General features: G+C 41.1%; 1 protein-coding gene across 1 annotated transcript; it reads right to left on the bottom strand.

Moving 5' to 3' along the window:
- Positions 1-4,433: 4,433 nt before the first annotated feature.
- Positions 4,434-5,325, bottom strand: LOC146021272 (olfactory receptor 5AR1-like). The gene is given in 2 exon segments (XM_083155067.1): positions 4,434-5,013; positions 5,015-5,325. Coding segments are annotated over 2 exon segments (891 nt in total).
- Between the last annotated feature and the right edge of the window lie 19,027 nt (positions 5,326-24,352).

Genomic DNA, 24,352 nt, shown 5'->3' with positions numbered 1-24,352 from the left:
TAAAATATACATTGCAGGCATGTGCCAGCAATGTATATATTACTGGCTAATTCATAATTATTTGTGGGCAGCAAGTAAATTAATAATCATTGGTGCCCAGTGGTGCTAATAATATATAGATTGTTGGCCTGTGCCAGCAATGTATATATTACTGGCTTATAAGTAACATTACATTGGTGGCCAGTGGTGCCAGCAATATATACATTGCTGGCATATGCCAGCAATGTATACAGATGGAGCCGGCCTTGTCTTTGCAGGGGATGGCGGCAGAATCGCCAGTCGTCATCCCCCGCCAGCCGCCATCTGCTCTGCGAAAGGGGATGTACGCGCACGAGATGCGGGCGTGTCCACTTCCGACGGCGCTTCCCCCGGGTCCCCATCGGCTTGCCGGCGGTCACCCGGGGTCCCCACCGCCTCCCCGCTCCCCCCCACCGCCTCCCCTAACCCTGTCCGTCTCCCTGAAGTGGAGACGGACAGGGTTCCCATCGCCCCGCTGCCCGGAAACTGAGACGCGCGTGCGTATGAGACGCACGCATGTCTCAGTCAGATGGAGCCAGATGGAGCACCTGACTGTCGACCTAGCCCATGTCGAACTAATGCTTGTGTCGACCTAATGACATGTTGACCTAACGACCGTATACCCAGTGGATGGTCATGATGAGAAGATTGTGGCTGTGGCTGAGGAAGGTGATGAGTTCCTGTGGATGGTGTTCATGAACTGAGGACCAATGGCATAGCAATAGCCCTAGGGTGACCAACTCTTCCCTTTAATCTGGGACACATATTAATTACACAGGTTCTGTGGCAGTTTAAAACCAGGTGAAATGGAGTCTTGAGGTGTGGCAGTTTAAAACCAGGTGAAAGCCAGCCACAGAACCTGTGTAATTAATATGTGTCCCTGATTAAAGGGATGAGTTGGTCACCCTAAATAGCCCCCACAGACCTCATGGTGGCTTGGAGTCGCTGAGTAAGTGTGGGCACTGGGGTTCTGAGGGGACTTTTGCTGCCTGTTGCCAGGACCTGCAGATCTAAATGTCTGTGGTCCCAGCACTCCTAAAACCAATAAAAATGTCCCTTTCAAAATGGCCACCCACTCACAGCAGACACTTATTGCTAATGCTAGAGTAGACAGTGGTCTTCTCTAGCATCTTCAATAACTGTCTTTTGTAAGGTGGCAGACATTTTGCAAGGGACATTTTTAATGGTAGCAGAAATGCCACGGGATCACAAACAAATAGAATTGTAGGTCCCGGTTACAGATCTACCATTGGTGGATGGAGATGGGAGGCGAGACATGGGGGGGAATTGCTCTTTTCCAGATTTTTGTCATGGGTATTGGTCATTAGGTCAAACAATGAAGGTCGACAGGCATAAGGTCCAAACAGGTAAAAGGTTGACATGGCTAAGGTCAACAGTTCATAACGTCGACACATGCATTAGGTCAACTTTTGAGACAAAAAAACATGTCAACCTTTTGACTGTTGAACTCCCAAATGTCGACCCAATGTATGTATTGATCTTATGACCCTCTCAAACTTAGCCATATCTACCTTTTGTCTCTGTCTACCGAAGGCCTGTCGACCTTTAATGGTCCACCCAATGCATGTCAACCTTATGAATGTTTACATTTGTTACTCCATTGCTGAGGAAAATGTTGTGGGGCAAAGATCCTAATTTCTATTGTAATAAGGGCTGAGGGCAGTAATGAGGTGGTCAGGGTCCAGGGTATGATGGGGGAACAAGTTTAAGCACACTGATCCGATATGGACTGTGGTGGAAGGCATGGCCATCTTAAAATTAGCCTGGGCCCCTGTGCAAAATAATTCCCTGCCCCCTCCCCCCACACACACACCCCACACCTACGTCCAGCAGCATCCAGGCAGCGGCATCCATGCAGTGGGAGCCCAGAGCTTGCAGCGCTATTTGCTGGGCAGTGATGCAGGAAGGAAGCACTGCTGATTTTCAAAAGACTGGCCGGACACTGAGAGATTTCAGCAAATCAGTGTCCAGCCAGTCTTTTCAATATGTTTTCAAATTCATCAGCACACTTCCCGCCCGCCACCCGGCAAATAGTGCTACAAGCTCCCAGCTGCCGCGCTACTACTGGAGGTTATGTGTGGCTTATGGATTATGATAGGCTTGCCTGCAGAGGTGAGTTTTTAGGGAACGACTGAAAGTTTGGAGGCTAGAGGAGAGTCTTAATGTGCGTGGAAGGGCATTCCATAGGGTGGGTACTGCCCAAACAAAGTCCTGCAAGTGTGAATGGGATCTAGTTATGAGTGTGGATGAGAGATGCAGAGTGGAGAGGTCTGATGGGAATATATTTTGGAATATATAAATGTTGGTGTAGTCAGGTAAATTACCTTGTATGTGAGTTGAATAGATCCCCTTGGGGGGTTACAGGCGCTGGAATGGGAAGATTCTCCTAACTGCTGTGTAAAGTGGGAGAGTCGTTCACACTAATAGAAAAAAAACACTAATACAAAAAGGCACAGCACTTAATTGAAGAAACAATTAATTATAACACAATGGGTATGTTAAATATTAGCAAAATGTATTAAAAAACAATTAAAGCATTATAAATGATTAAAGAAATGGTTTATAAGCAAACATAAAAACAACAATATTTAGAACTGTAACCATACATTTTGGTGTGATGTAGCACAGTCTCTCACATAGATGGCTATTTTGGCAGTATAGTCCTGTATTGACCACTTGACCTTATACCAGAGTCCTCTAATTGCAAAATCTCAAACACTCACAATGAGCAGATCTCACTTGTATTAGCCCAGTTGTAGCATGGGGTTCCTGTAGTGGAGTCTCTTTATCCAAAAGGAATTCCTGAGCCCAAGATGGATGGTTGGTGGGTCTTTGAGAAGAACTTGGGGTCCTGGGGTCCTGTTCAGGACAATCCTTATTCAAAATGTAGTTCGTCATTCACACATTAAGGAGAGACTGTATGGCTGGTCCAAATTAAGCATTTCACCAGTCTAGTTGTCTACCTTTCAAAAAGCCATGCTTTAATTGTTTTTTTTGGTACTCTTTACCTAGCACGGCGCCCACGATTTTGATCGTGGGCATCGCAGGTAAAAAAATCGCAGGCATTGAATGCACTAAAAATCGGGTGCGACGCGACCGACGCGATGCCCGCGATTTCCCATAGGGAACAATGTTAAATGTCTCAATTGACCCGATTTTCCTGTTCAATGCCTCAATTGACCCGATTTTTCCATAGGAAACAATGTTAAATGGCCCACAGAGGCCAAATAGCCACCCTGAAGTGTGAAATGGCCCCCACAATTGTTAACGCCACCCCACGATCAACGTCAACCCGAAGCGTGGCGAGTGCAGCGTGCCCGCGAGGGGCGGCGGTACGCGTCCTATGACCTTTTCATACCCCCACTATCCACGTCGGCGTGGAGTTGAGAATAGAATAGTGTGGCAAGCGCAGCAAGCCACCGAGCCCGAAGCGTGGCGAGCGGACGCGGATACCTTCACAGGTAAACGCGTCCCTTCGCGGGCTTCACAGGTATCCGCGTCCGCTCGCCACGCTTCGGGCGCGGTGGCTCGCTGCGCTCGCCACACTATTCTATTCTCTATTCAACTATTCAACTATTCAACTCCACGCCGACGTGGATAGTGGGGGTATGAAAAGGTCGTAGGACGCGTACCGCCGCCCCTCACGGGCTCGCTGCGCTCGCCACACTTCGGGTTCACGTTGATCGTGGGGTGGCGTTAACAATTGTGGGGGCCATTTCACACTTCAGGGTGCCTATTTGGCCTCTGTGGGCCATTTAACATTGTTTCCTATGGAAAAATCAGGTCAATTGAGGCATTGAACAGGAAAATCGGGTCAATTGAGACATTTAACATTGTTCCCTATGGGAAATCGCGGGCATCGCGTCGGTCGCGTCGCACCCGATTTTTTAGTGCATTCAATGCCCGCGATGGCCGCGATGGGTGCCGTGCTAAGTAAAGAGTACCATTTTTTTTTTTAATAATGTTGCTAATATTTAACATACCCAGCATTGAATAGGCATCAATGCATAAAATGCATAAAACTACTTAATATTTTTTTTTACATTTTACAATAAATTGAAAAGCGGCACAAGAGCCAAAATCAGGTTAGATTTGCAAAAACCAAACAAAACAAAAAAATTGGTTTTCAATTCAAAACCAAGTCCTAAAGGTTCTTGCTCTCCTCTGTTATGTACTGTAGGATTTGTAAAATATTTTTTTTTTTGCAGAAATGAAAAAAAATTCCATAAGCTATTGTAAAGCGCAACGGAATCTGCTGCGCTATATAAGAAACTGTAAATAAATAAAAATAAATAAATAAGCAAATCAAATGGTTAGCAAATACTAACATACAGTGGACTCAGTCATATAAATTTGGAGTTGTCAATCTTACCCCTAAATTTAAAGTAACATAATCATTTTATTTTTAGAAGGGCTGTTTTTACATCATTGTTCCTAAGCGTATAAATCAACGGATTCAGCATTGGTGTAATAACGATGTAAAATATAGCAATGAATTTGTCTATTCCTGCTACAGAGCTTGACCTAGGTTTCATGTAGGCGGTCATAGCTGAGCCATAAAATATTGTCACAACCGTCATGTGAGAACCACAGGTGGAGAAAGCTTTCCGCTGCCCGGCTGAAGATGCGATTTTTAAGATACTTGCAATGATTTGAACATAAGATATTATAATAAATGTTACTGGTGCTATGAGAATTATCACACTAACAACAAAAATGATTAATTCAATAAACAAAATGTTTTCACAGCCCAGTGATAATACTTCTGGCACTTCACAGAAAAAAATATTAATTTCTTTATTGCCACAACGATTTACATTGAGTGTAAGAGTCACCATTGAAGTAGAGAGAAGAACCCCACACATCCATGTACCAATAGCTAGTCTCACACAAACCCTCTTACTCATGATGATGGTGTAATGTAATGGATAACATATAGCTACATAGCGGTCATATGCCATAGCAGCCAGCAGAACACTCTGATTGCCCTAAAGAGAGAGAAATATACATCTGTGTTGCGCACTCAGCATAAGAGATAGTCTTCTTTATCGACATCAGATCTTTGAGCATCCTCGGCACAGTGGAAGATGAGTAGCAGAGATCCAGAACCGAGAGGTTGCCCAGGAAGAAATACATTGGGGTGTGAAGCCTGACATTAGTAAGGATAAGAATAATGATGGAGGTGTTCCCAATTAATGTGATTATATACACAAAAAGGAAGACAATGAAAAGAATAACTTGAGTCCTAGGATCACTGGAAAGGCCAAGAAGAATAAATTCTGTCATCACTGTATCCAAGGCATTCCTAAGAACAGAATGGTAAATGATGTTAATTTGCTTAAATATTTTGGTCACTAACTGGTTAATTAAGAGACGTTTTTGACTAACATTTGACCTTTAAAATGTCTCCACCATATTATAACAGATAAATGCCTATAAATTATATATATATATATATATATATATATAAATACAGGGACTCAACACTCTCCATAATGAACTAACTCACCTTAGTATACAATTAATCAAATAAATAATGGGGTTTTAGTTCATGAATTGATCAATGCATTTAAGCTTGCAGCCCATCGCCAAGGGACCCCATTTCACTGCAAGTCCTACACTAGCATTTTTTTCTCAAGAGCCTGCCAACTGCTGACACATCATAGCTAAAGTCGACATGTGCTTTTTCCTGGTTTAAAGCTCACCTGCCAAGTGCCTTATGGCTTTTAAAGATGAGGCAGTCACCTAACACAACACCTGACTTAGAATTAAAGGGGCAGCTGTAACAGGTTACAGATAAATCAGCTCATCTGGGGTGAAAGAGAAAGCTATGATCACAGTAACAAAGGTTAATAAAAATTAACCCACATATATACACACATACAGAGTACCACAACACTCGCCATCCCTGCGAATGGGGTGCAAACAGCACTCGCCATTCCCAGGTTGGGGTGAAAGTGGCCTGTGACCACATGCTCTAATAAATACAAATACAGGGACTCAATGTGTCAGCAGTTGGCAGGCTCTTGAGAAAAAAATGCTAGTGTAGGACTTGCAGTGAAATGGGGTCCCTTGGCGATGGGCTGCAAGCTTAAATGCATTGATCAATTCATGAACTAAAACCCCATTATTTATTTGATTAATTGTATACTAAGGTGAGTTAGTTCATTATGGAGAGTGTTGAGTCCCTGTATTTGTATTTATTAGAGCATGTGGTCACAGGCCACTTTCACCCCAACCTGGGAATGGCGAGTGCTGTTTGCACCCCATTCGCAGGGATGGCGAGTGTTGTGGTACTCTGTATGTGTGTATATATGTGGGTTAATTTTTATTAACCTTTGTTACTGTGATCATAGCTTTCTCTTTCACCCCAGATGAGCTGATTTATCTGTAACCTGTTACAGCTGCCCCTTTAATTCTAAGTCAGGTGTTGTGTTAGGTGACTGCCTCATCTTTAAAAGCCATAAGGCACTTGGCAGGTGAGCTTTAAACCAGGAAAAAGCACATGTCGACTTTAGCTATGATGTGTCAGCAGTTGGCAGGCTCTTGAGAAAAAAATGCTAGTGTAGGACTTGCAGTGAAATGGGGTCCCTTGGCGATGGGCTGCAAGCTTAAATGCATTGATCAATTCATGAACTAAAACCCCATTATTTATTTGATTAATTGTATACTAAGGTGAGTTAGTTCATTATGGAGAGTGTTGAGTCCCTGTATTTGTATTTATTAGAGCATGTGGTCACAGGCCACTTTCACCCCAACCTGGGAATGGCGAGTGCTGTTTGCACCCCATTCGCAGGGATGGCGAGTGTTGTGGTACTCTGTATGTGTGTATATATATATATATATATATATATAGATGCCAGGGCAAGTACCAGCACACGAGTGCTGGTACTTGCCCTGGCATCTATTTATATGTGTAGCTACACATTACATGGCACCGGGGCCATTGCAACTTATATCTTTACGGAAGAGTGCCGACTGTAACTTCTCTACTATATATATATATATATATATATATATATATATATATATATATATATATATATATATATATATATATATATCAGACTGGTCCAAGCAAGCAGCGGCACTCCTCAGGATTTGTGAAAAAAGTCAAGCTTTTAATGTCAAAAGAAACCGACGTTTCGGGGCCACAAAACCCCTTTTTCAACGCGGATCAGTCTGCTACACTATTGTTCCAGGGGGCACCCAGGTCATCACCCACATCTAATTCTCTCTGCACATTTTACATCTGCTCCCCTGAAGTGCACATGGTTTTGTCCATCTAAGAAGGATTTTGTCAGAAAGAGTGAACTAGAATAAGGCCCTTGGTGCTCAGACTCTACAGTGTGGAACTAGTGCGGGCAGAGAGGGGGGAGATCAGTTGGAAGAGGCTGCATCTGTTAAAACCCCTCCAAATAAATAAATAATAATTCTGATAATTCTGACTTTGTATGTTGCTTGAGAACTTAAAAAATTGTGTCAAATATTTTTGTTTCTTGTGTGGGAAGCGCTCCAAATGGTGTATTTTTTTGTATTTTCAATCAATTTGCCAAGGAAACATTACCTTAGTACCTTGGACCTTCAGCCCACATGTGAACAAAGGGATTTGGACAATATATGCGGTGTATATTGGAAGCAGACTAGCACTTCTTTTATCTTTCTTTTTGCTTTCTTCTCGTTTCGTCTGCCTGTATACTCAGGGAGAGCAACAAGAGGTATTACATTTTATTTAGGGAACCGCAAAATAAATGATGCCAACCACAGTCAAATATGATGGAATTAAGGTAATTAAATAGAAAATGGTAATTTTGCATCTATGCCTCTTAGTAAGACAGAAGAGTGGCCTACAAATATTTCATACAAGGTTATTAGATTTAAAGACATGGATGAGGGTTAAACTACTGTTTATTTTACACTAACAATATACTGTAATTATCAAATAATAAATTTCTAATAAGCAAAAAAATGTTTTCTGGAGATTATCCAGTGATTTGCCATTTGTAATAAAGTACAAATAACCACAAAATTGCCAAAAAAAAGTAAATCTTTTGAAAGCAGAAAAGTTGCCATCAGATTTTTTCAATGTCTTCTAAAGACATTCTAAGTGCTGAGTTCCGAAGTCCCAGACAACGCAACAACCGATCAATATGACAAAAAAGGTGAAAAAAAAAATTCATATAATGTCTCCCCAGGTTCTTCCAATAGGCCCAGAATGGTTTGGTTTCCATTTTTAACAATATTTGGGTTTTATTGTATGTTGATTAAGTATTGGACGCTGCAATACTTCTGGCTCCTCACTTAACCTCCTTAAATTATCTCTGTTTATTAAGACATAATAAACCACACTACATTTATTTATTAAATATATATATATATATATATATATATATATATATATATATTTTTTTTTATATATATATTTATCTTTATAAATACATTTTAAAAATAGCTAAAAAGTGGTGTATTTATTAGGGGTGTGCACCAGGCACTTTTCGTGTTTTGGGTCTATATCTCCGGCTGTGTTTGTGGGCCTTATTCTGGTTGGTGCGGCCGGGCCGTACGCGCACGTTCCGGGGTTTTTCATGATCTGCGCATGCGTACATTCGCCAATGCGCAAGCGCGAACACTCCACAACGCTTACGGACGGGTCACTCCGTGCGAAAAAACCTGTACGCGAGAGTACGGGCATTGGGGGCGGCATAGGGGCGTGTTGAGGGGAGCGGCTGAAATAATGAGGGAAAATGGGCGTAAACATGGGCGTACATGGGGGTGTGCACCAAAAATGAACGGTGCTACTACCGCACGATCGCCTAAAGCACCGTTCATTTCGGACACAAAACAGGCGGCCGCCAACTGCCAGCTCAGACCACCCCTACAGATACCGCATGCCAGCGTGCGCCTGGGTTTGCTAATTTACGCTGATTACTACTCAAACACATACACCTGAATGTAATAAGCAATGCTGCAGTCTATTAAGTCCAAACCATGATTTCACTACCTGCAAGCCACACACATCACTCAAACACATTGAAAGCTTATCTTTCTATACTTCTCTACATTTAAAGGTTTGTTTAATTTAAGGTAAGAATCTTTTTAAGACCTGCTTATATATGCTAAGGTAGGTATTTGTTAAACAGTTATACACATTCACTACGTGCTTTCAGAGACTTTACACAGTAGCACACTCAATCTACACAAGTCGACATGTGTCAACGTGTTCACTCTAATACAAACATATGTTTTGTATTTATGATACAATAACATAAACCACATCTAACACCTACAAAGGATGTTTCAGCAATGTTTTAAGGCCATGCCCACTATTTTGCACATTAATTAATTCAATCAATTAATTAATTTTCATAATTATAGTTGAAAGGCAAGATTTGCAGGTCCATATATGTGAAGGGTATGCCAGCGTACACGGACGTACGCTCACTCTCACGAGCGGTGACATAAGCTGAGTTTTCTATTGAAAACAATAGGGACCCATCCGTGCAAGCTGGCGTACGCTCAGATAGCCGCAAGAAGTCGGTGGGAAGACGGACGAGAGACGTCCGTAAACGGGGGCGTACGCTCTGTTGTACGCCAGTTGTCGGAGTGTAAGGGCTGGTCCGTCCGTGTACGTTGGCGTACGCTCAATTGTACGCCACTCCCCTTCGACGGTGTTTCTGGCCGTACGTATGCGGCTGAGTTGTGGGTGGACTTAACCCCAACGGCCGCGTACGGAGAGCGTACGCTAATAGTGAACGTACGCACGTTTGGCCGCTCCGATCAGAATAACCTCCTGTATCTGGATCTGTTCCAAAACACCACCATTTTCACGTTTTGAGTTTTGTGTGTTTGGATCTGGATTTAAAAATTTTTTTGCTCCTATGCTATTATTAACCTCAATAACATTAATTCTACTCATTTCCAGTCTATGCTGAACACCTCACAATTTAATTTATTTTGGGCCAAAAGGTTCAACAGAGCAAGATGTTGAATAAACGTTTTTCTTTATTTTCAATGTAAAGAAGAATAACATTGAATAACATTAAAAGGTACACAGTTGGGTCTTGGAACCAATATACAACAGTATGACTATAAATCAGACACCAAACGCTACAGTTCCGTTATGTAACACCATCCTGTGGGACATAGGATCCAATATGTTTAACACAACAAGTGAATGGAGCTTAACCTTAAGCGCTGTTTCCTGTATCTGACCCAGATGAATCGTCCTAAAATCCTAGTTTGTATGTCTAAAGAATATTCAAAATAATCGATCCCATCCGACCCAAGAAACATAATCACAATCTTTATATTGTCATAGAACAATAGGAGAGAGAAAGAAGAAGAAAGTGAAAGAAGAGGGGGGATAGGGTATGGGGAAGGTAAGTATGTGGATGGGGTAAGTGCTACAATGCTCATAGGCCCTAATAAGTCCTGTTCTGTCGGTGAGGCCTTTAGGGCCACAACTCTCCTGACCTTGAAAACAGAATAGAAGGAGGGGACTGATCCCCTCAAGGTTCACTGTCTCAAGGCAAAGTGGAATATGGGAGTGGAGCCTGTGTGGGCGATGGTTGTCACAATTTACTTTACCTCAATTATTATAACCCTTCGGACAGGAGCCCTGTTTCACGAGGGTCCAGGACTGATGCTCAGCATATAAGTAGATCTTGGATTGAGTCTCCGTGTCGAGAGTTAGTATGTATCTCTCCCATTTTCTACGGAACCAAGAATCTCCAGTAGAAGACATATCAGGTAAATATTTACGATCATAATACATTTGTTGAAGCGTCATCTTATGTAGATCATCTAATCTTGGACTAGTCTTGGCTATCCAATGCTTAAGTATCAGCTTTTTTGAAATCGTAAACATGATCGTAAGCAATGGAGTCACCTCTCTGCACAGAGCCATGTCCAACCAGCCATCAAAGTTAATACATAGGCATGCCTTAGGGTTCGGCGTGACCTTAATATGAAGCTGAGAATTTATAAACACAAATAATTTGTTCCAATACCTTCTGATCTTGAAGCAATAACAGAAGCAGTGGAAAAGGGAAGCCGCCAAAACTCCACATTTCGGGCAACGCCCTTTTTCATCTGGGACAAAGTGAGCTCTGACAATAGGGGACATATAGGCTCTATGTAAAGTTTTAAGGTGGACTTCTTGCAGATATGCCGAATGCAGGGTCTTCATCATGGCCACATATCCCCCCATCAGGTCTTTTTCTGATTGAATTCCCTCCATGTCTTGGTGCCATCTGTCTGCCAGCTTTGTCGCCTATGCTTTGGATGGTCTATTAACTATATGGGTATATACATGTTTCAATTTGTATGCCTGGGTTTCCCATTTTTTCAATGTTTTGAGGATTCCATCTACAGGTTGTGATTGGGAGTGTCAGAGCTGTAGGGACTGTATGTAGTGTCTAACCTGCAGGTACATATAAAAATTGGAATTGGGCAATAAGTACTGACTAAACGGCACGAGCACACCTCCTGGATCAAATATTTGATTTGCTGAGGTCAGGCCTTTCTCCCTCCATCGCTGGAAAGCAGAATTATGTAGCAAAGGCAGGAAAGCTGGATTACCCCATAGATCTATATATGGTGTGGCATTGTGGTGTCCTTTAAGTTTCCTGTTGAGCATTATCCAACCAGTGTAGGTATCATGGAAGAGTGGGTGTTTCATAATTTCAGGAGGGATAAGTTTCTTCTTAGTGTGCAGTAGTGCATTTGGCGAATATGGGTGAAAGGAGATTTTTGTTCCTAAGAGAAAGGGAATAACCCAGTCTCCCAAGAGCCCTGGCGCTAATTAGTATAAAGGTTTTTCCCGGCTGGACGTCCGCCGCTACTTTCCAACACGCAGCTGGACGCCCAATACCACACAGGAATCCGCCGTCAGCGTGCTTACCCTCGGCACGCCACCTTCAAGCAGCCCACTGAGGTACAACATCCATCCTCAAAACGCAGTGAGTGTTTCCATACCCGCAAATCCAAGCGTATATTCGTGACTCCTGCAGTTTGGGCTCATTACTAACTGTGTCTGCTATACTAACATGCAGACGCCTGCTACCTCAATTGCCAGTACCTGCATGAACTTTTGTGCGTATCAGCTTACTCGCTAACCCAGGTTTACTTGGCTTACTAACTTTTCTGCTGCTATAAGGCTTCTAACTGTGTGTACTTTCAACGGCAATCCTCTGAGGGGGCTATCAATATTCGATACCTTTATACCATTCCCGCTGGGACGCCAGCTAATTATGCTATATGAAAAATACCAAGTCTGCTGTTTTTATTTCTAATCAACTGGTCCAGATAATAGTATTTTTATTCATGTACATGTACATACAATTGAGCTGATTATATTCCAATTTTAGTTTATTACCCACCCAATTCTTATTATATCTTTTGTGTCTATATATCCATGTATATGTATATGTATTTGTGCTAATTATACTCCAATTTTAGTTTATTACCCACCTATATTCTTAAATATATTATTTTGTGTCTATATAAAAATGCTTTATATTTAATTACAGCGTGTCCTCTTTCATTGTGCTTGGTGTGCCATATATTCCAATTATCCTTTTTAACTACTGTCCTGATTGACAGCGCAGTGTGTATTTCCCTATATAGAATATGGGTGAAAAACACATCTGTCCAATGCTAGATTAGTGTAGCTACTCTGTCCTAAAATCCAATCTGCAGCATATCTCATGAGGGTAGCTAGAGAATAAGAGTATAAATCCGGGATACCTGATCCCCCCTCTTCTCTGGTCATAGCTAGTTTGGAGAATGCAATTTTCATTTTTTTCCCTTGCCATACAAAGTGGACAATGGCTTTTCTTAATTTTTGATTGTCTTCTTTGGTTATAAGGAAGGGTAGTAATTGCATGATGTAGAATGCTTTTGGGAAAATGATAGTTTTTACCACTGCTATTAGTGAAATCGGGAGATCATGCCATCCATCCAATTTAGTGAGAATGGTGGATATGATTTTTGTAAAGTTTTGCTGATAAATATCGGAAGGTGATTTGGGGATCAATATTCCAAGATATTTGAAAGAGATTGGGGGATTTTTAGTTGTGTGGACTTAGTTAATTCATGTATTTCTTCCTGTGGTATGTTTAGGGGTAATAATTCCGATTTGGTGATATTTATCTTATACCCTGCTCTATTACCAAAAAGGGTAATGAGGCGTAGGATTTCTGGGATGGAGTTTTTTGGGTCTGATATGAACAGGAGCATATCATCGGCTAGTAGTGAATAGTAAAGGTGAGAGAGGACACCCCTGTCTCCTGCCCTTTTCTATGATGAAAGGGTCGGATAAAAACCTGTTACATGCCACTCGTGTCTGGGGGTTATAATAAAGCATCTTAATAATATTAATGAAGCCTTCGGGAAAGTTTAATTTATTTAGGGTGTTATAGAGGTGAGACCATTCTATAAGATCAAAGGCCTTCTCGGCGTCCAGGGAAAGAATCGCGTTGTGAATATGAGAGGGGGAATTCTGAGAGGCCGACAGGGCTGCTAGCAGTTTCCTAACATTGACCACTGAGTGCCTCCCTGTTATAAACCCCGTCTGGTCAAGGTGAATTATCTGCGGCATTATAACTTTTAATCTGTTTGCTACAATTTTGGCCAATAACTTGTAGTCCAAGTTTAATAATGATATTGGGCAATATGATCCTGGGAGGGAGAGATCTCTACCAGGTTTGGGTGTAGCAGAGTTAAAGTGTATTGGAGAGGTATGTTTGGCAATCATATCATTAAAAGTCTTGGTGAGTATGGGGACTAGTGTGGGGGCTAATAATTTGTAGAATTCACCGCTATAACCGTCCGGGCCCGGTGCTTTGTTCGGTTTTAAGCTTTTAATTGTGGCTGTGACTTCAGCCTCGGTGATTTCAGATATTAATGAGTTAGACATTTCAGTTGTAAGATAAGGGTATTGTAAAGAATCCCATTCTGGGGCAGCAGGTGAAGGGTGTGATTCTAAAGCTTCACGTGTAGGAAGGATAGGGCTCTTTGGGATGGAAGAGGCGTACAAATCTTTATAGAATTGCTGCATTTCGGCAATCTGGGTGTTTGAATTGGTCATAGGCCCATCAGATTTGCGAAGTGGATGGACTATCACAGGTTTGTAAGTGCCTTTTAATAGGTTGGACAGCAGTGTTCCTACTTTGTTTGAAAAGCGATGAAACTTATAATTCACTGCAAAAAGATATCTATTACCCATATCCGCCAAATACTCATCAAAGTGCGTTTTTGCCAAAAGATAAACCTGTTTGTGCTCAGGAGTGGGGGACGTTTTGAAGGTTTGAAATGAAGTTGTTAATTCGGCCTGTAGTGAAATATATTTTTTGGAATAGTTCCTATTTGCAGCTGCAGTGAAGGAAACCACTGACCCTCTCACCACCGGTTTTAGGGCCATCCAGAATAAAGTATGGTCGGTATCTGCCACTTTTTTGTTGTCAGAGCAATAGTTTGGGACTGCTAGCTCTAAAAGGTCTCGGAATTTTGAGGATTTGTTCAATCTAGAGGGGAATCTCAATAGTCTATTAGAACCTGATTCATCGGGCAATTGGATGTGTATCGTCACCATGGCGTGATCCGAGAGAACTATGGGTGCTATATTAGACTTAGTAGAGAATGGAAAAATAGTGTGCAATATAAATATATAATCGATGCGGGATAAGGACCCATGTGCAGCGGATAAGCATGTATAATCTTTGTCTAATGGATGATGTGCTCTCCACACATCAACTACCTGCAGGGAGTCTTGCAGTAATGATAGACCTACTTTGGGCACATTTGAGGGGGTGCTCCTACCTGTGGATCTATCTAGTGTAGGGGATAGGACCATGTTGAAATCTCCACCTATAAGTAGATTTTCATTTACGTAGGGGGCTAGTAGGGCTAAGATTTATCTGATAAATAGTTTTGAATATAGTGTTGGTGCGTATATGTTGACTAGAGTGTATTTTTTGCCAGCAATGCAGACAGATGCCACCACATACCTCCCGTTAACGTCTGTCTTAGTCAAAGTTATCTCCAGTGGGAGTGAGCGTTTTTCCAGAATCACCACACCACAAGCTTTCGAAGTGAAGGGAGAGGATGCGACCACAACCCAGCCCAGCATCTGCAGCTTTAAGGTCTCAGGCAGAGTTAGATGTGTTTCCTGCAAGAAAGCTAGATCTATATTATTCTTATTTAAATAGAGCAAAATTTTTCTCCGTTTCATGGGGGAGTTAATGCCTCCCACATTTCACGTACATGTGGTCAGGTCAGGCATGGCTCAGTGCAGAGTGTAATTGGTGGCCCCAGACCCCATCCGACACAGCCATAATATATAAGTAATGACACAAAGAACCCATTCAGCACAGCATACACGCTACATAAAATATATAACATATGTAGGTGGTGGGGGGGGAGGAGAGAGGGGGAGGGGTAAAAAGGAGGAAGACAAGAAGACAAAAGACAAACAGAACATCTAGCCATATATCAACATTCTAAACAAAATACAGTGTGCCCTGAGGGCGAATGCTCTAGGGCAGAACATCCGTGTGCTATTGAGCTGTGTGATAGCGGAATGAAACTAGTGACCGGCATCTCGCTCCATCCATCTGCGGGGGGGGGGGGGGGGGAAGGGGTTGTGGTGGGGATTGGGGTGGGGGGGAGGGGGAGGGAGAAAGGTAAAGGAGGTGGGGGTAGGGCATCGTCTCCAGCCCAGGAGGAGTATACAGGGCCTGTGAATACTTTACGTGGTAGTATAAGAAGTGTAAGTCCCCAGTCCATTTTATGATCCCAAGTCCAGAGCATAACAGCCGGGAGTATGAATTTAAAGTGATCAATACTAACTTGACCCTCTCAGGGTATGTCACAATACAGTTCCCATCTAAACGGGGCAAGTTCTTGTCTAAAAAATCAACATCAGTTAACTGCAACGTCGCCAATAAAGGGACTGTATGTATATCAACACTGCCACTGTGGCATGATTCTGAAGTCTTGGATGCGGGAATTTAGGGAGCAATGTCTGTGATATCTTCTGCTGCTTTTGCGTGGGATAATTCTCGCAGATACGCCTCAGCATCTTTAGGGGTGGTGAAGTGCTTGAAGCTGGTGCCATCATATATGCAATTTATCGAACTTAGGGCCTATTTTAGACTTAACCGCTAATTAGAGAATGTGCAAATTGAGTGATTATTGAATGACTGCTTTATTCATAATTCAAAAATTTCCATGTGGAACATACCAAGATGTTTATGAAATGTATTATATCACTTAGTGGTGTACAGTATTTACTAAAGTTACCAAAAATGACAACCAGTCAGATTCCTTCTATTGTTTTCAAGGATGCAATAGAGAAATGATAGGCAGAATCTAGTTGCTATGGCCAACATAACCACTCTTCATTTTTAGACTCTTTCGTTAATGTAACCTTAAAGGGGCCTACACATGTGGCAATGTTGCAGAGCGATCTAGATCACTCAAATCGCTTTGATTTTATGATATTTTTGTATAAAAGATGCAATCTTTTATAAAAGAAGCATGATCACTCAAATCACTCAGCAAGATTGCTCAGCACACAGCAATGTAAAAGCAATGGGTACTTATTGCTACTTATTGCCACTATAGTTAGTACGCTCATACCCCCACTATCCATGTCGGCATGGAGTTGATTTTATATAGTGTGGCGAGCGCAGCGAGCCACCGAGCCCGAAGCGTGGCGAGCGGATGCAGAAAACTAAGCAAATAGCTTAGTGGGTGCCCAACTAACATATAAGTACCCAGCAATGTGTGCTGAGCGATCTGTCAGGGCCAGTGTTCTCTGACTATATTAATCATGCATGCATGATCTACACCACCCGGCACATCGCTATCGCTATGGCTCCTACACACGGAGCCATGTAGGGTCATTTTCTAAGCGATCTAATCAAATTAAGTTAGATCACTTAGAAAATGACACAAAATTGCTGCCAGTGTAGGCCCCATTAGTGTTGTATGGGCCTGATTCTGGATTGCTTGCAAAAAAAAAAAAAAAAAAAAATTCTCTCTCTCTCTAATGGACAAACCATGCAAGTGGGGCAAAAGTAACATGGGCAGAGAGAGTTAGATTTGGGTGGTATTTTGTTAAAATATTGGTTGCTTTCTTTTTACACTACAATATAGATATCAGTTTGAAGTACAAACCCCAAACAAATCTAACTGTCTCTGCACATGTTTATTTATTTTATTGATTGATTTATTAGCAGTTTCTTATTTAGTGCACACATATTCCACAGCGCTGTACAGATAATATTTGAACATTCACATCAGTCCCTGCCCGAGTGGAGCTTACAATCTATATTCCCTACCACATGCACACACATTCATTCTAGGGTTAATTTGTGTTGGAAGCCAATTAACCTACCAGTATATTTTTGGGTTGTGGGATGGAAATCGGAGAGATGCCTCAATTAAAATCTTGTGCATAGTAAATAGTTTTGTTAATGAAGTGGTACAATACTAATGGCGCATTATGGGTCATTCCATGTAATGGTGTGTACACACGGTAGTTGTGCCTTAAGATCCTATTCACGATCTGATCAGATAGGATCGTGGATAGGATCTTAAGGCACATCCAATTTGCATCCTATCTTGACTATATAGTGCAGATCTGCACTATATAGACAAGGCAGCCAAGACTTTCTGGCTTCCGATACGTGAACGAGCATCGGGATCTGATCGGGATCGCAAGGGTTAAAACCCTTGCGATCTGCATCCGATTCAGATCCGATGCCGATCCGATGTTGACTATATCGTCAACATCGGAAAGGAAATCGGACCGTGTGTACACAGCATAAGTCACGTTATACTGTATTTCATATTACAGTATGTTTTAGAAATGACTCACGCTACAAATATGTCCTCTAGTCAAAGAGGTCTTATGCTAATTATTTAAACCTGTAGAATCCATGTTAACTAACCAATGTAGGACTTTATCTTCCTGATTCACTTTTAAGATGTATAAAATATTTAAGCTGGTGATATTGGCCATTTCCATTTGCTTTCAGCTTGCTTCATCATGCTTACTAAGTATTGACCCTCTCTTATCACCTAGATCTCACTCGGCAACTCTTTCCATCTTATTGAACCAGTCACCAACTCAAATTATATCATCTGAAGTCACTGCAATATTTTAGCAGAATAAATAAACTAGAAATGATAGCAGCTTTGTGAAATTTATTTTTCATCTATTTTCCATCTATTTTTCATGGAATGACCCGCATGTAAATTAATTCCATCTGACTACCCATACTGCCCTATATTGTATAAATACACAATAGTGGGAATTGAGCCCATGACCTCAGTGCTGTGAGGCAGTAATGTAACCATTACACCGTCCGTACTGCACATGTTGCATCTTCCCCACCTGCAGTGCACATTCATATTGCTTTATTTTGGTAAATTATTACATTTACAGTAGTGGTTACCTCTGTACAGTATGTGAATTGAAAACATATATAAAACTTTGTTTTGAAAAATAAATATAAGAACATATCATTTGAAAAAGTAGCTAGTGCCATGTAAATCTAGTTAACTATCCAATTCCATGATCTGGCTCAGTGAGAACCTCATGACACCCATCCAATGCTCATGCCCAGGAAGCAGTGTGTACAGTATATATAGATTTCTTGTACTAAATTGAAATTTCCAGCAACATTTAAAACAATTCAAGATGTACAGTTTGTGGATTGTCTTGCACCAAAGTGCTGAAGTCACCTAAATTTAGTTGGGCCCTTAGTTATGTGTAACCTATTTATTTAAAAGATTGGGGTACAACCACCTTAAACTCAGTAATATGTAATAATTATTAATGTAATAATAATAATACAAAAGTTTTCTTATGTGGTGCATTTCAGATCAAATGATCCAATATAAAATATACATTTATTTCAAAGTTAATTAATTTAGCATCCAGTTATGATTATTTCATTATTTTATGAAGTATTATAAAAAATAATAATTGCATTCTGCTATGAAATATGCAATGCTTATTTTGTTGATCTTTATTTTTTTTTTTATCCATAACTATCTACAGAGCCACAACATTCTCCGTCATCTATGGTGCTATGGTTACAGTAGCTCCTCCACTTAATTAGACATAGCAAGTGTCACAATTTCCTCCTCTCTTAATGGACAGTGCTGGGGCTATTAGCTAGCTCATATTTTAAGGGGTACATTACAGAGTACGAGCTTGTCCTAGTGAAAAGTGACTGACTTTGGCGAGAGAAAACATCCCTGATAAATGACCCATTTTCATGGTTTCAATTGTGAATATGGTGTTTTCTCCAGAACATTTTTATTTTTTGGGAGAGGATGCTCTGTAATTGATGGGATGAAGAAAAGAAACTTGGTGAAAAAAAAAAAAAAAAAAAACAGGGTAAATCCCTTTTGTTTGCCTATAATAGAATAGTGCACCTCTGTGACTTCTAATCAGAGCAGAGATCATGTCAGTGTTAGGCCTACAGTTATCAAATGACAATATAATGCTGCTATTAAATAACAACAAGAACATTATATTCAAATAAAGACAACGCAAGAAAAATGTAAATGAAACTGGAAAGCAGGTACTGTACTGTATGTGTATAAACAGACCATATAGGAGAAGTTCTAATAAAGTTCCAGAATGCTTGCTTATATGATGCTTGTACGAGTACTATTATTAAATGTTTATGTAAACTAATTTTAACTATCGTTTGGACATACACTTACATTTAAGAAATGTCGGTTCTGTTATTATTTTATTTGCTAAGATCTGTGGTAGAACCTGGTCTGTATGTGGTTGTGTGCCCACGTGAACACATGTCTACGAAATTATGTTTGATCATTTATATGTTTGCAAAATAATATTTACAATATTTCTATATTTTTAAAACAATTTACACTCGTCCGGTCTTAATCCTGGCTTAAATCAAACACATTTATTCATGCCAAATATATATTTTTTTTAACCTCTGCATTTTTTTTAAGTCACTGACATGTTTCTTATGTTTCAGAGATAAACCTATTTTAAAGCAAACATGGAATAATCTTAATGATCAAAAAATCTATTTGTCTTTCAGCCTCAATATTTTATATGAACTGATTTGATATCTTGACCCAAAAATGTGTAAAGATTTGCTGTGCCATGCAAAGATGTACCTTATACTGACTACAGACTAATGTCCAATAATGATTCTCATCTTTCAGAAGAGCCGCCAATAAAACAGCTGTAATATTCCTGAGTGTGTTATACCCTAGTTCCTACCATATGTCTCCAATGTACAATTAATCTAATATAAAAAATTCTAATTGCAGTCCCTTTCTGTTCTGACTCGCCGGGGACGCTCTTCCTGGGAGATTATTTGAAGTTTTTAACTTTCTAAATCCAAACTAAGGAAGCTTTCTACAGATATGTAATAAATGGTACAACTCAGACCTGTTTGCTAGGCTACATATACTTGCAGCCTTACAAACAGGTCAACACCACCCGCCGAACAAGAACACATCCCCTTCACACGTTTGTAAGAGAACACATCCCCTCGCATGCAGCCAATGAGGAGCAAAATCATTCAATGATCGCCGACCATTGAATAATCCCCCTCCCCCTCAGTAATGAAAGCCAGTCTGAACTGACTTTTATTGCTGCCAGAGATGGACGAAAAGGGGGCAGGTGGCTAATGTCATGTGATGTCCCTGAGCAGGCATTGATCAGCCTTCATTCCCAGGGGAATGCCAGCATTTTCACTGGGATAACAATAAAACAGTGGATGTTCCCCTGCTGCCGCCCCCCATCTGCCCCCTCCCCTCCCAAAGATTGAAACAAAAGCAATTCAAGGCTGAAAATATGAACACTGAAGCCAAGCACTTGGTGATGAATTATCTCATTGCCCTTACTTGGCTGAGTGGCAATGGATCAGTAGTCTTAAGGTTCCAGGAAAAAAACATCTAGACATTAAATTAGTGTGTAACTAAAATGTTACAATAATCAGTATCATCTAGTGATCCATTAACACATTAGTCTTACATAATTGAGAAGCCATTTCAAACATTCATGACCAAATATATGTACTGTTGCTGAGCATAGTGATGGTGGTTGTGGGTGATCATGGTGATGGTGGTTGTGGGTGATCATGGTGATGGTGGTTGTGGATGATCATGATGATGGAAGCCATGGCTGAGCATGATGATAGGGGCTTTGGCTTAGGAAGGTGTTGGGGACTGAGGCTGAATATGCTGATGAGATGCTGTAGATGATGTTGAGGGACTTCAGACAGTGTCAAGGGACTGATAACAGTGTTGTAGAAATGAGGAAGGTGATGAGATGCTGTGGTGCTGCCTGAAGAAAGTCCTGCAATTGTGAATGGGATCTAGTAATGAGTGTGGAAGAGAGACGCAGATCTTGTGCAGAGTGGAGAGGTCGGGTGGGGATATATTATGAGATAAGCGAAGAGACATATTTTGGTGTAGTCAGGGTGATGACTTTGTATGTGAGTAGAAGAATGTTATAGTGCATATGTTGAATATAGGCAACCAGTGGAGGGACTGACAGAGCGGATCAGCTGACATTGAACATCTAGCAAGAAAGATCAGCCTTGCAATTGCATTCAAAATGGTTTGTAGTGGTGAGAGTCTTTTCTTAGGAAGAGGAAGACCGGTAAGGGGACTATTGCAATTGTCAATGCATCAGAAAATGAGTGCATGGATTACAGATTTTGCAAAGTTCTAGTAACCCCCCTAAATAAAAAGCAGATCTGGATTTTAAAATACAGCTTGGTCCTGTTTAAGAGGATCAATATCACTAAGATTCCTGTTATCTACAATAGTACTAAAGCACAAATAAGATTCAGATATTTTATAGCAACCATTAAAAATACAAGATACCATTGCTATTGTATTTCTCCATGCAAAGTACCCTTAATACAAAATGAAAAATCATTGTTTTGCATTAAATGTGTGGCCCTAAAATAAAGACACCACAATATGTTTATTCTTTATGTGTCAGCACTCCTTTTTTCACCCAAATCCTGTTGAGGCAGCATGTGCCTCAAAAATCATTATTGCAGCAATGAAATAAACTTCGTTGACATCTGAATTACCCCCAATGTTTGCAATGTTTTTTTGCAATGACGAATCCTGGTGAACACCTTAATGAGAAAATACATTTTTCCTTGACATTGCTGAGTTTTTCAATATGTTGACACCAGTGTACTACTTTTTTTAATATTTAAAGTAACTGTCTGTAAATGTCATGATGCTACAATGACAGGAAGATAATGCTGCTAAAGGTACTGCCATCAGTGGGCTGTCATGGTTATGTACATACAGATGGAGCAGGGCTTATTATTGCTGGCGGAGCGCCAGGACCGTGTCCCTGGCGATCCGCCAGCAATCTGGCGCTCTGGCTGAATGAGACGCTCGTGCGTCTCCCACGCACGAGCGTCTCAATAGCCGGGCGGCGAGGCGGCGCGGCGGGTGCAGTCCTGCCCGTCTCCAGCTTCAGGGAGACGGGCAGGGCTGCGGGGGGCTGCGGGGGGGCGGTGTGGACCGGCGGGGACCCGGGGAAGCCGGCGGGGACCCGGGCAAAAGCTCCGTCGGAACGGGACGCGCGTGCACCTCGTGCACGCGCGTCCCCTTCCGACATACAGATGGCGCGGGGCGGGGGATGGCGGGTGGCGAGTCCTCCGCCATCCCCAGCAAAGACAAGCCCTGCGCTATCTGTACCACTAGTTTTTTAAATTCTGTATTTCTTTATTGATTTTCCATATACAAAAGACAGGGACATATAACAATACAATCATCACAGTACTTTCATACACCAGTATTCGCTGTTGACACTTGATTGGTATTGTTCTATATTCGCATGTGTTGTTTCTTCCATTTTTACCATTCAATATGCTTATATAATCATCTACTCATTACATTCATCCTACAAACATCAACCCCCCCTCCACCCTCCCCCCAGTTGCATATATTACTCCGGGCTTCCCTCCTCTACCTCTCTCGCTGTACCTTCTGTATGTGCTACTAACTCCTCATGCTTTCTTATCCTTTATACATTATAGTGCTGTGATTGTAACCACTGTGTCCATATTTTTTCAAACTTTCCTATATTTTTCCTTTTTCTAATATACATGTGTTCTTCATGTTCTACTGTGTCATTTACTAATCTTATCCAATGTCCCAATTCGGGTCTTTCCTGTGCCAACCACTTTCTAGCAATTATGACTTTAGCCATTGCCGTTAGTTTTTCAAAAAGTTGAGTGTTTACCTCCCCATCCCTTACATCCTCTATAATACCCAATAAACATGTCTTGGCATTATAGTGCCTTTCTGTCATTCCCAGGTTCCTTAATATGAGGGCTATCTGGTCCCAGAATGCTTTAACCATCTCACACTGCCATATCATATGGAAGAATGTTCCCTGGGCCCTCCTACATTTAGGACACACATCCTCTTTATTTTGATCAATTTTTTTTTATTTTTATTGGAGTGATGTATACTCTATGCAGGATATATAGCTGGATCTGTTGGAACCGGATAGACTCTGTGGCCCTTGTTGGTGAGGCTAGTTCTCGATTCCATTGTTGGTTACTGATTTCCCCCACATCTCTCTCCCACTCTTGTTTAATTTTATCTATTTGGGGATTCTCGAGCTCGTTTACTAATATCTTATAGATTTCAGCCACCTTCACCTTTTTCTCTTTGTCTAACATTATCTTAATTGGGGAGTCCTCTATATTCACATTTCTTTTTCCATAAGTTTGATTAAGGTTACCACTCAATTGTAGATATCGGAAAAAGAAGCCCCTTGGTAATTTATATTCCACATCTAGTTGATTATATGTCTTCAATACCCCATCTTGATACATTTGGCCAATACTTTCTATCCCTATTTTCTTCCAGGAGACCCTAATTTCTTCTTCACTCAATTAATTCTTTCCTCCCCTTGTTCCCTTGATCCATACTGGGATCTCAGGATCTAAACCTTTATAGCCCATTATTTTATTTGCACTCTCCCATATTGTTTTGGCCTGTTCAATTAGTGGATTCTTTTTTTTTTTTTTTCTATTATGATGGCTTGTCTAGGTGTCATATTCCCACATTTCTGTGTGACTAGATCATTTATCTGGGGTCTTTCTCCCCCCCTAATCCATGCTTGGTTGTGAGTTAGTTGTGCTGCAATATAATACAACCAGAAATGTGGCAAGCACAGGCCTCCTGATTTTTTTGGTCTTATTAAGGTATCCCTTTTTATTCTCACCCTCTTTGCCCCCCATACGAATGATTCTGTGATGCT

Source organism: Crinia signifera, chromosome 7, assembly GCF_055691185.1.
Source record: "Crinia signifera chromosome 7, ASM5569118v1, whole genome shotgun sequence".
NCBI lineage: Eukaryota > Metazoa > Chordata > Amphibia > Anura > Myobatrachidae > Crinia > Crinia signifera.
Note: the sequence above shows the minus strand (reverse complement) of the source record. Positions and strands in the feature narration are given on the sequence as shown.